The sequence below is a fragment of the Tupaia chinensis genome, unplaced genomic scaffold (assembly GCF_000334495.1).
Source record: "Tupaia chinensis unplaced genomic scaffold, TupChi_1.0 Scaffold149964_2, whole genome shotgun sequence".
Taxonomy (NCBI): domain Eukaryota; kingdom Metazoa; phylum Chordata; class Mammalia; order Scandentia; family Tupaiidae; genus Tupaia; species Tupaia belangeri.
This window is the reverse complement of record NW_006209806.1, coordinates 441903-454287: the sequence shown is the minus strand read 5'-3', so window position 1 is coordinate 454287 and position 12385 is coordinate 441903. Positions and strand designations below refer to the sequence as shown.

General features: G+C 62.7%; 1 protein-coding gene across 1 annotated transcript in view; it reads right to left on the bottom strand.

The window, feature by feature from the left end:
- TMPRSS9 (transmembrane serine protease 9) overlaps positions 1-2973 on the bottom strand; it is a 23804-nt gene extending 20831 nt beyond the window's left edge. The window contains 1 exon segment of the mRNA XM_027769575.1: positions 2826-2973. Within this exon segment, the coding sequence (XP_027625376.1) occupies positions 2826-2967 (142 nt within the window). The 5' untranslated portion in view covers positions 2968-2973.
- Between the last annotated feature and the right edge of the window lie 9412 nt (positions 2974-12385).

The window sequence follows — 12385 nt, the reverse complement described above, 5'->3', positions numbered from 1 at the left end:
CCACTCAGAGAGAGCGGCAGCAGTCGCTCAGAGCAGGGGTGCCGGTCTGGCAGGCCAACCACCCGTGCCCGACCAGACCACTGTCACTGCGCACAGACACGAGGGTCTGCGGAGCGCCCGGAAATGCGTGTGAAGGAAGCACGGGAGCAGCAGGTGGCGTGGTGGTTAAGGGCACTGGACTCCACACGGCCTACTGTGGTTCAAGTCCTGGACCTGGCAGCTGGCTTTCTCATTTTTTCTCTCTGTCTCTCTCTGTGCTCATTAGCTATAGGGCGCATGCATTCTCCAGACAGAGAGAGAGAGAGACATAGAGACAGAAAGTGAGAAATCACTCCCCCGGGGAGATGGCCACGCCGCAATCCCTTCTCCTCCGTTCTCTCAGGATCTTGGGCACGCACGCACACATGCCTGGCGTGAGTTTAAGGCACTGGGTCCGGGACTCAAACCGTTTTCGACTACGTGGGAGTCCAGCAACATAGCCATTACGCCAACTGCTGGTCCTTAAACTTGTATTTTAATTCCTCTCCCATAACTGTGTTCTGTGGTTTTGCAGTAGGGTGCTGGAGAGACCGGAACTGGAGGAACGGAGTGTGCGGCGTCTCCACTCTCCGGGGCGTGGGGCACGCACACACCCCTCTCCACTCTCCGGGGGCGTGGGGTACACACGTGTGACTTCCAAGCCGTTGGGTCCAGGACTCGAACTGCAGTTGGCCGTGTGGGAACCGGTGCCTTAGCCACCACGGCTGCTGGCCCCGTGTCCGGTTCTCGTTGGCACCTGCCGCAGGACACCTGCTGTCACTAGTGACAGAGGGCAGGGCGCCCCCATGGGGTGTGGCCACAGCGCAATCCTCCCTTTCTCCGTGCCGTTGGGATTCGGGGCGCGCGTGCACACGGGGCTAGGGTGTTTTTCAAGCCTCTGGGGCTGGGACTCGCACCACTGCCAGCCACGTGAGATCTGGGGCCAGCCCTCCTCAGACTTTCTGCGGCCCCTGCACAGCGCGGAGGTGCCCACGGGCTGCTCCCAGCGCCCCCACGCTGACATCCCCAACGGAAGCTTTCAGCTGCCTGGGAAGGGGCTGGATTTTCCGTTTCTTTTCTTTAAAATTAATTTAAAGTGCCTTCTAAAGACTGCCTGTGGTTTCAGGGCGTCCCGCGGGGGTTCTGCTTCTCTGCGGCTCCGAGAGCTGCATGTTCCTACCGCGGTGTGAACCAGCCCCGCAGAGCCAGGTTTTAACGCACTGCCACCTGCGGCCACTAGGGGGCCTCAGCCGCACGCGGCGCAAGGAACCGCGGGGCCCAACTCCGCTGTCCTGACCGCGTCTGCCAGGTGCGTCGTCATCACCACTTAGAGAAATGTCACTTCAACTGCCCGTCTCAGCAGTCCGCCCGAACCTGTGCTGGGAGAACCTTCTCGATCTGTGCTGTCCAGTACAGTAACCACTCCCCACCCTCACCCTCTCTCCAGTGAGCACATGCACCCTCTGGCAACGATTTTCTTCCTACCTTTTACTTATTTATTTAGGAGAGGTGTTTGCTATAGGGCATGTGCACTCTCCAGACAGAGAGAGACAGAGAGACAGAAAGCGAGAAATCACCCCCCGGGGGGAATGGCCACGCCGCAATCCCTTCTCCTCCATTCTCCTCTCGGGATCTTGGGTACGCACACACACGCGCCCGGCGTGAGTTTAAACCACTGGGTCCGGGACTCGAACTGCAGTCGGCTTCATGAGAGTCCAGCAATAGCCATTACGTTAACGCCAACTGCTGGTTCCTCTACTTTTGTTTTAAAATATATTTAAATTAACTATTTATTTATTTAAATTTGACGAGAGAGATGGAGAATAAGAAAGCAAGGCACCAGGTCTGGGACTCAAACCGCGGTCAGCCATGTGGGAGCCTAGTGCCCTTAACCACCTGCCGCTCCCTCTGGCAATGTTTTTTTTTTGAGAGGTTTTTGCTATAGGGCATGTGTGCTCTCCAGACAGAGAGAGACAGAGAGAAGAAGTGCCCGGCGTGAGTTTAAGCCACTGGGTCCAGGTAGCTAACTGCAGTCTACTACATGGGAGTCCAGCGACATAGCCATTACGCTAACTGCTGGTCCCTCCTCTGGCAAATTTAAAATGCAAAGCAAAACAAGCTCTGTTGAGCCAGGCAGCTCGGTGAAGGTGACTGGCCCACGCAGACCCAGTGCGGTCGAGCCCCGGACCCCGCAACTTAAACGGCGTGCCAGGAAGCAGCGGGCGCTATGGTGCTGGCGGCCCTGACTCCCCTGAGTTCCAGACCTGGCGGCTTAAAACCCGGCCGGGCACATGTGCATGCGCGCCCCGGATCCCGACAGAGCGGGGAGAGGACTGTGGCGTGGCCTCCCCCCAGGGGATCGCTCGCTCCCTCCCTCCCTCTCTCTCTGCGTCTCCAGCGAGTGCACACACCCTATAGCAAAATTCTCGCTGAGAGAGAGAGGAAGACAGAAAATCATGCCGGGCCCGTGTGCACGCGTGCCCCACATCTCCAGAGAATGGAAGAGCAGGGACCGCGGCGTGGCCACCCCCGGGGGCGGTCTCTCCAGCAAGGTCGCCCGCTCTGTAGGAAACTTAGGAGAAAGCTGAGAAGCGGCCTCGAGCCCCCTCTGGTTGGCACAAGGAGGCCGCCCACCCTGGGTGCGACCTCTGCGTCCCAGGCCCTGACCTCGTGGTCCCTTCAGACCTTCGCGGCCTACAGGGTCAGCTGCCATTTGCATGCTGGGACCCTGAGTTCTGATTCTGGGTAAGCACAAGGGACACCCTGAGCCGCTCCTGCGGAGCCCAGCCAAACCCCTGGCCACTTACCCAGGAGCGCTCCCAGGGCGAGGACGACCACGCTGGTGGCCACCACTGCAGTGACCGCCACAGGACAGCACGCAGCATCCGGAGCGGGCACCTCCTTCGTGGCTTCGGGCACGAGCTGTAAGTCGGCCACAGTGGGCTCCATGGCCCAGGGACGGGACAGTGAGCTGGGTGCAAGGAAGGGAGAAGTCAGAGCTTGGAGGGACGCGACCGCCGAGAGTTCTCACTGTTTTTGCTTTTTGGGGGGAGAGGTTTTTGCTATAGGGCGCATGCGCTTACCAGAGAGACAGAAAGTGAGAACTCACCCCCGGGGGCGTAGCCACGCCGCAGTCCCTTCTCCACCCTCGGGATCTCGGGCACGCACGCACACGCGCCCGCGTGAATTTAACGCGTGCTCAGATCCGGAGAGAAGGGACTGCCGTGGCCACCGGGCGACTGCTCTCTGTCTCTCACTTCCCCTCTCGGGGAGTACAGGGGCAGCTGTAGCTAGCTCAGCCAGTCAGTGCAGGGGGAGTGCTCTGAAACCCGCAGGCTCAGCAGGCGCCTCAGGGCCCCTCTCCCTTCACTGCCACGTGGGGAACTGCGCTGCCCTGAGCGTCCAGCCCGCGGGGGCGGGGGCGGGGGCGCCCTTTACTGCCCACACCGACACCGGAGCAGTCGCTGAGTCACCCGATGAGCCTTGGAGACAAGACAGCGCGACCCTCCCGAGCGGGGAGCTGGAAACCCGAGCGCAGGGATGAGCTCACCGACCCGGACAGCGGCACACTGCGCTCATTCAGCCCGGCCGCCGCCCCGCCCCCGGCCTCTGCGATCCCTGTGTTCTCGGCCACCTGTCATCGCCCGCCAGCTCACAGAGGCCCCCTCTGCCACCGCCACCGCCTCCGAGCGCCCAGCAGAGAGGCGCATTCATCCCGCCGGCCGAGGGGCGCCCTGAGGCGCAGGGCCAGGTGCGGGCGCCTGGGTCCGGGGTCCACCTCTGAACTGCGGAGGCCCAGCAAACCCAAGTGACACCCAGCGAAGCGACTGGGGAGGCCACGGTGGGCGCACTCCGGCTGCCGGAACACGCAGGATAGCTCATGGCCGGGCCTGACGCCGGATCCGGGTGCCACGCCCCTCTGCCTAGGCATGCTCTAGATCGGGATAAAGAAACTCAGGGGCCAGCAGGTGGCAGTGGTTACAGAGCTGGATCCCTCATGGCTGGCCGCAGTTCAAGTCCCAGGCCCGGCTGCTTCACAATCATAGGAGGTGCAGGTCCAGCCCAAAATCTCAGGAGCAGAATGGAGGGAAAAGGAGAGGGTGGCCACCCCCAGGGGGTGGGTTCTCACTTTCCCTCTTGCTGTCTCTCTCTGTCTCTCTGTCTCTCTCCCTGGTGAGCACACGTACCTCTGACAAAATTAAGAAGGAAGGATCTGATGTCCTGACACCTGTGAGGACACACTGCTCAGGGGAATGGCAGCCACAGGACAAACCCGTGTGGCCCACTCAGGAGGTCCCCAGAGCAGGCCCCCCCAGGGACAGGAGGAGGGGTGGGGGCGCCAGGGCTGGCGAGAGCAGGAAGTGTGTCTCCTGGGGATGGAGCTTCAACTGGGAGGAGAAGGTTCTGGAACTGGACGGGGACCTGCCTCCCTGCTGTCACGCAGATGTCACCAGTAACAAAGAAGCAGATTCCCAGGGGAGGGCAAGAGAGGGGACCCCGCAGAGGCTGGGGTGAGGAGGCACTGCTGACAGTGGAGCAGCCCGGGGACACGAGTGGCCGTGTCCACGCAGGCTGGGGTGAGGGGGCAGACTCAGCAGGTGACAATGGAGCAGCCCGGGGACACGACTGGCTGTGTCCACGCAGAGCCACCCAGAAGGTGAGCTGCCAGGAGCAGGCCTCTGTGAACAAACAGGACAGTCCAGAGAAGGCAGCCGGGCACTCGGGCTGCTCAGGACACCAGGCGCCAGGGGACACACACCACTGCACCCTGCCCTGGCGCGACCCGGGCCTCGGAGGAGGGCGCAGAAACCTTGTCCGGCCTGTGGCAGGCCTGACCAAGCGTGACAGGAGTCGGGCCACGGAGCTTCCTTGGGACTAAGCGGTGCTCAGAAAGGGCCACAGGGCCGCGGCCCCGGGGGCCAGGACAAGCCGGCAGTGTCACGGGGTGCTCTCCTCCAGGTGGCTTTTTTCAGTTTTGCTATAGAGCGCGTGCAGGCTGCAGGGGGGTGGGGGCGAGAAATCACCCCCAGGGAGGATGGCCACGCCGCAATCCCTTTGTGAACAAACAGGACAGTCCAGAGAAGGCAGCCGGGCACTCGGGCTGCTCAGGACACCAGGCGCCAGGGGACACACACCACTGCACCCTGCCCTGGCGCGACCCGGGCCTCGGAGGAGGGCGCAGAAACCTTGTCCGGCCTGTGGCAGGCCTGACCAAGCGTGACAGGAGTCGGGCCACGGAGCTTCCTTGGGACTAAGCGGTGCTCAGAAAGGGCCACAGGGCCGCGGCCCCGGGGGCCAGGACAAGCCGGCAGTGTCACGGGGTGCTCTCCTCCAGGTGGCTTTTTTCAGTTTTGCTATAGAGCGCGTGCAGGCTGCAGGGGGGTGGGGGCGAGAAATCACCCCCAGGGAGGATGGCCACGCCGCAATCCCTTCTCCATTCTCCTCTCGGGATCGTGGGAGCACATGCCCGTGCCAGGCGTGAGTTTAAGCTCTAGGTCTGGGACTCGAACCGCAGCTGACTATGAGAGTCCAGTGACATCGCCATTGCGCCATCTGCTGGTCCCGACAACTCCTAAGTTTTACATTGCAGACGTTCTGAGCAGCTTGGCGACATCTCTGCCGTCTGGCTCTCTCCTGCCCCGTGTCCACGCCGAGTTCGAAACCTGCCCCGTGGTCACTCGGTAGCGTCCTGTTACCAGGCTTAAGGACTTCGTCAACAGCAGAGCGGCTGCACGTGTGACCCTGGGCTGAGGAACTCCTCTCCCCGAGTGACACTGGGGCCCTCATGTCCTCCTGTCCCAGCGCCGGGACGCCCGCGGGTGTGGATAAATGCACGTCCGTAGCGCACACAGCGATGCGGGGTCCACACGCGCCACACCGACACCTGCGCTGCCCAGCGACCGTGCTACCGCCACGGCCATAGAGCCCAGCGAGCCGGGCGCCACCTTCTCGGTGTGTAAGTGTCCACGCCACCTACGCTCCCGTACGCCGCCACGACGGGTGGGTCTCAGCACTATCCCTGTCCTTGAGCAAGGCACGATGTCCCCGTGATTGGCTCGCACGCCATTGAGGTCTGCCAATCACAGTACGCACTCCCCTCCAGTCATTGGTCCACACTGGACTCAGGCCTGCCACTCACAGTGCACCCCCTTATTGCTCTTCAGTGATTGGGCCACACTGGATTCAAGCCTGCTAGTTCTCATCAGTGATTGGTCCACATGGGACTCAGGCCTGCCATTCATAGTACACCCTCTTATTGCTCATCGGTGATTGGGCCACACTGGACACAGGCCTGCCATTCATAGTACACCCTCTTACCGCTTATCACTGATTGGGCCACACTGGACTGCCAATCACAGTATCTCTCCCACCCCCACCAGTGATTGGTTCACCCGAGTCTTTGGCCCGCCTCCACCCTCGCCGCCGGGTCACCTCTCATCCAATGACTTCGCCTCCCTCCTCCTCAGGGACAGTGACCTGTTCGCAGTCTCATGAAGTCACCCCTTCCCTGCGCGAAGGGGTTTACTGACTCCGCCCTGTCCACCCGACTAGTGGCCTCCTAGAGGTACATCTCTGGGGACACCAGGCACACCGGGATGGTCTGGTCGTCACCCAGAGGGTGGCAGGCGTGGGAGGAGCCAGGGCCGCTGGTCACACCTGCAGTGCCCAGAATGCCCCGACGATGGCCCGGCCCGTGTCCCCGGTGTCCGGGAGGGACTCCGCACTCAGCTTCTGGGGACAAGTCCAGCCCGTCCCTGCCGGTAGATGCAGACGTAAACCCGGGCTTCTTCCCTCCCACCCGGGTGAGGATTTAAACCGGCGCGGCCTCCTGGGACCTCGCGAAGGTGGGGTCATGGGACACAGGGTGTCTTAAAGGTCCGTAGACGCCGCCAAGCCAGGGGCACACGGGTCCTGAACGGGACATCTGAGGTCGTCACGACACCGGTGCCCGGCATGAACCAATCACTGCTGGGCGGAGGGAGAGGTACTGTGATCGGCAGGCCGGAACCGCGTATGAGCCAATCACGGCCCCTGGCATGGAGTGGGCGGAGCCAGCGATGCCGCGAGCACCTGCAGGGCCAGGGATGCCCCGAGGCCAAGAACAGGCGAAGGTCCGAGGCGCTCCAGAAAGGCTCGTCCCCACAAACACGATCGCATCACCTCTCCCCCAAGCGGTCCTCGCTGGCCCGACCTACTCCGCAGCCTGCTGGTTAAGGCAGCTGGATCCCACAGGGCTGACCGCAGCTAAATCCTGGGCCCGCAGCAGGTGCACGTGCAGGTGCCCAAACCCTGAGAACGGAGCAGGAGCGATGGCGGCCGCCACCCGCTGTGGGTGACTCCTCGCTTTCCCTCCCTGTCTCCCCAGTCACCCAAAACAGCGATTCTGTGCCCGGCAGCCCCCACGCCGGCCTGGGGTGCCCTCCCTGCCGGCTCAGAGGCAGTGGAGACAGTGGGGCTGCCTCAAGCGCGTCGACTAAGGCAGAGGCAAAGGGCACCAGGCCCAGCGCCTTCATCCTGCTATCAGGCCACAAAGCACCTTCTAGAATTCCTTTCTAATTTTTGCGCTCCGATTGGGGGTGGAAGGCAATGAACACAAAAGCTGAATACAAAGAGGGAAGATAGCCGATTAGGAGAAACCAGAGCGGGCAGGAAGGGGCGACCCGGCGCCCACGCTGACCCGGCTGGGGACAGCCCGGCAGCAGCGGGGCCGACGAGGATTTTCCTACGGTGGCTGGGAGGATAAGTTACCCGGGGCGGGAGGGACACGCGAGAACCCTGGGCACAGTGGGGGGCCGCCCTGGCCCACTCGGGGTCAGCCATGCCCGTCTCAGGGGGGTGGGCCCCGGGTCCGGGATCCAGACTGTGCCCTGGAATACGGAGGGAAGGAGGGTCTTAAGACGCTTCGCGGGTGTGACCAACATATGACGTAACCGCTATGTCGCTGGACTCCCGTGCAGTCGGCTGCGGTTCGCGTCCTGGACCCGGCAGCTTGAAACATGCTGGGCGCATGTGCGTGCGTGCCCAAGACCCCGAGAAGAGGCTGGGGAAGGGACTGCAGCGCGGCCGTGCCTCCTGGGGGTGATTTCGTGCTTTCTGCCTCTCTCTGGCGAGCCCACGCACCCTACAGCAAAAATCTCTTCAAAAAACTGAAAAGAAAAGAGAAGAAGCTGCAGGGCCAGGCGTGGTGGCTGAGGCACTGGACTCCCCTGTGGGCGGTCATGGCTCGGGTCCCGGACCTGGGAGCTTGGGAATCACGCCGGGCGTGTGTGCGTGTGTACCGCAATCCCAGGAGAAGGGGCTGCAGCGTGGCCATCCCCCAGGGGTGACTCCTCACTTTCCGTCCCTTCACCTCTGTCTCTCCAGAGAAGAGCAGTCAGAGCGCCGGACCTTCCTGAGCGGCACGCACTTCCGGCCCAAGCCCGGCCTTCCAGCTCCTGGCCCGGCACTGGGTCCGTAGCCTCAGGCCGAGCTTGGCCGTGAGGGGACAGCTCCCCTCCTTCCCCTGGGGCTGTGCCATCTGGAACCCGACGCGAGGCGTCTGCTCAGCCCACTGCCCCGTCTCCCACGGTTGGCAAGAGCCTGGCCGGCCTGGGGTCCGGAGGAAGGGCTAAGCCACGGGCCTGGCAGGCAGCCGCGAGTGACTCTGGACACGGATGGCCTCTGTCCCCAGCCTCCCGCGGGTGCCAAGGAGCAGGGTCAAAGCCAGCGTGTCCTCAGTGCTACCGGTCGCAGGCCAGTGTCGGCTTTCATGGCGGAGCCTGCGGGAGGACACCGCGGCCAAGGAGCAGGGCAGCGAGGGAGGCCTTCCAGGCAGCTGCGAGGGCCGGGGACCGCGGACTTCGGGACGCGACCTGTCACGCGATCTCTCTCTTTCTCTTGTTTGCCAGAGAGCGCGTGTGCTCGCCAGAGAGACAGCAGGAGGGGGAGGCAGCCCAGTGGGGCACGGCCATGCCACAACCCCTCCGCCACCGCCATCCTCAGAGGGCTGGGGACACACACGCCTGGCACGTATTATTTTTTTTAGAGAATTTTGCTATAGGACACGTGCACTAGCCAGAGACACAGAGACAGAGAGACAGTGGAAACGCCCCCGGGGGATAGCCACACGCAGTCCTTCCCCCTCCCTTCTCCTCTGGGACTTTGGGCATGTACGCACACGCGCCCAGAGTGAGTTTCAAGGACTGGACCCAGGACTCGAACTACGGTCAGCCATGGGGGAGGCCAGCACCCCAACCACCACACCACCTGCCAGCCTCCACTTTGCGCGTTTTTTTTGGAGAGGTTTTTGCTATAGGGTGCGTGCACGCGCCAGACAAAGAGACAGAGACAGAAAGTGAGAAATCACCCCGCAGAGGGGATGGTCACGCCGCAATCCCTTCTCCTCCATTCTCCTCTCAGGATCTTGGGCACGCACGCACACGTGCCCGGCGTGAGTTTAAGCCACTGGGTCCGGGACTTGAACCATGGTTGACTACATGGGAGTTCTGCGACACAGCCATTACGCTAACTGCTGGTCCCCACCCCAACCTGATTTTCAAGCCACCAGGTCTAGAACTCGAACCACTGAGGAAGCCCGTGTGACCTCCGAGCCCCCCACCCCACCGGCCGGTGACTACTTTTAAGTGCCAGGGTGCATCGTGCACACCGTAGGGAGAAAGCACCCCGTGGGGCTTAGTCACGCCCAACCCCTTCCCCCAGCTCTCATTCCTGCCAGGCCATGGGGCACACACATGTGCCTGGTGTGTTTCTCAAGCCACTGGGCCCGGGATTCGAACTGCTCAGCCAGCCCCATGGGATCCTACTCCATCAGCCACAAGGCTGCGTCCTCCCCGCTGCGGCCGCCTTGCCCGCCTCCACGCAGTCATCCCCCTCCACTTCTGAAGGTGGTCACGGTGTTCGGAAACTCCCATTCCCGTCCCGGCTGGGGGCGGCGCTCTGATTCCCCCCGCGCCCGCGCCTCCGTCCCGCCGACCTGAATAAATCACTCAGCGAGCCTACGGGAAATTTAATAAGCTCCTGCTTCCGTCTATGGACTTTTTGTTGGGCTTCATGGGAACAGGCTGCGGAGGCTCTCGGCAGGGCGGGTGCTCCCCAGCCCCGTGAGGTGGAGGTGCAGAGAGCGTCGGGGACGCCGGGCAGAACGGAGCACCACCTGCTTGCGAAAACAGACTTGGATCCCTCACTGCGTGTGCGAACTACGACCCACAGCTCTGCATTCGCGGTGGGGCCCGAGGAGCAGGCCGGGCAATGCCTGTTCCTTGTACCGGACCATGTTGGTTCCGTACTTACAGGGCGCATGCACTCACCAGAGAGGGAGACAGAAAGCAGGAAATCACCCCCCCCCCGGGGGCATGGCCACTCCAGTCCCCTCTCCTCCATTCTCCTCTCGGGATCTTGGGCACGCACGCACACGTGCCCGGCGTGACTTTAAGCCACCGGGTCCGGGACTCGAACTGTGGTCGGCTACATGGGAGCCCAGCGACATAGCCATTACACCAGCTGCTGGTCCTGATTCCTTGCCTTCTAAAACAATCGCTATAGGGCACGAGCTCTCACTGGAGAGAGCGAGCAGAAGGAACGTGGGGAGGCACCCTGGGGTGGCCACGTGCCCTGGGGTGGCCACGCCGCGATCCCTTCTGTCCCCTCTTGCTTCTGGGATGTCGGGCACGCACACACACATGCCTGGCGTGTTTCTAGAGCTGCCATGCCTGGGACCTGAACCGTGCAGACGGCCATGTGGGATCCAGCACCTTAACCTCCGCAGCACTGCTCCCTCACGTGGTGGCTGTGTGGCCCGTAGACGCTCACAGCAGGGACGCCAGGCTACGGACGGGCAGGGGCCCTCTAGGTGGCTTTGCCGCTAAAATGATTCCAATAAACTTTTCTGTTTTTAAGAGAGATTTTTGCTATACATCACGTGTGCTCACCAGCGAGACAGAGAGACAGAGACAGGAAGTGAGAAGTTCCCCCCACCCCGGGGATGGCCATGCCGCAATGCCTTCTCCATTCTCCTCTCCGGATTTTGGGTGCACAGGCGCTTGGTGTGGGTTCCAAGCCCCCAGGTCTGGGACTCAAACTGGCGTCGGCCCCGTGGGAGTCTGGCGACGTAACCAACGTGGGTTTTTACTTACTATGAGGAATATAAAAACGACAGAGGGAGCCTATGCGGGTGTCGGCGACCCCCGGGGTATGCCGCCCTCCGCGTTCCGGCCAGAGGCTCAGAGCCGGCCCCGTGGCTGCTGGCCAAGGGAGCCGGATCCCAGTGGACCAAACTGCAGCCCTGGCACCTGGAAAAGCCCAGCAGGTGCCATGTCTGCCCCAAGCCTGGTGGGGTGAGAGGTGGGGAAGGCCTGTGTGGCCACACCCCATGGAGGGATGTCCTCTCTCCGGCAACTGCGGGGGGCAAGAACTGTCCCCAGTTCCGGCAGGGCAGACGCCCACGGGCTGGGTAGGCCCACGTGAGCCGGGTCAGGTGGGCTGTGCTGGGTGTGGGCCGAGGGCCCGCCTTAGGAGGCCCCGACTCCGGACAGCGGGTGTGCGGTGGCAGTGCGCAGCTCACACACCAACCCTGCACAGCCGTGCACACACACGTGTGAGTGCACTCGGTCCTGCAGCGGCCGCGCACGACCACGCACGCGCCCTGGCGCGGGCTCACACCCCCAGCTGACGCGAAGCCCAACCAGAACGCGACCTGGCCGCGGAAGGCGGGCGCTGTGCCCTCGGCTGGCGGTGCATGCCGGGGCGCAACGCCCAGCGTGAGGCCTCAGTACTGGAGGTTCAGGCGCTGCGTTCCACGTGGCCAGCCACACAGTTCAGGTCCTGGGCCCGGCGGCTGCAGCTCACAGCGGGCGCGCTGCACCTGTGCCCACGTCCCGACGGGAATGGAGGAGGGGCTGCCGTGTGGCTTGCTCTCCACGTGGTCCCAACGCTTCGGCCACCCCTGGAGCCCACGCCTGCCTACCTGGGTTCCCAGGAGCCTCAATTCAAAGAATTATTTTATTTAATTTTATTCATCATCATTATTTTTCAAATCTGAACAGAGACAGAGGGAAAATGAGAAAGCAAGCCGCCAGGTCTGGGACTCAAACCACAGTCGGTCATGTGGGAGTCCAGCGCCTTAACCACCACGTCACCTGCGGGCCCCGGGAGCCTCCATTTTACCCTGAGAAGTAGGGAGGAGGCTGAGGGACCTCTGGGGCACAGACCCCCACCCGGGGCTACCTCTCGGCCTATTCCTGGGGAAGGAGAAGCTAGGCGGCTGCAGGTGCGGCACGTCAGCGCATCCTGAAAGACAGGCCTCGGACGAGCCCCCAGGGCTGCGGTCTCTGGTCTGTTGGGGCAGAGTGGCAGGTCGGGGAGAGACCCG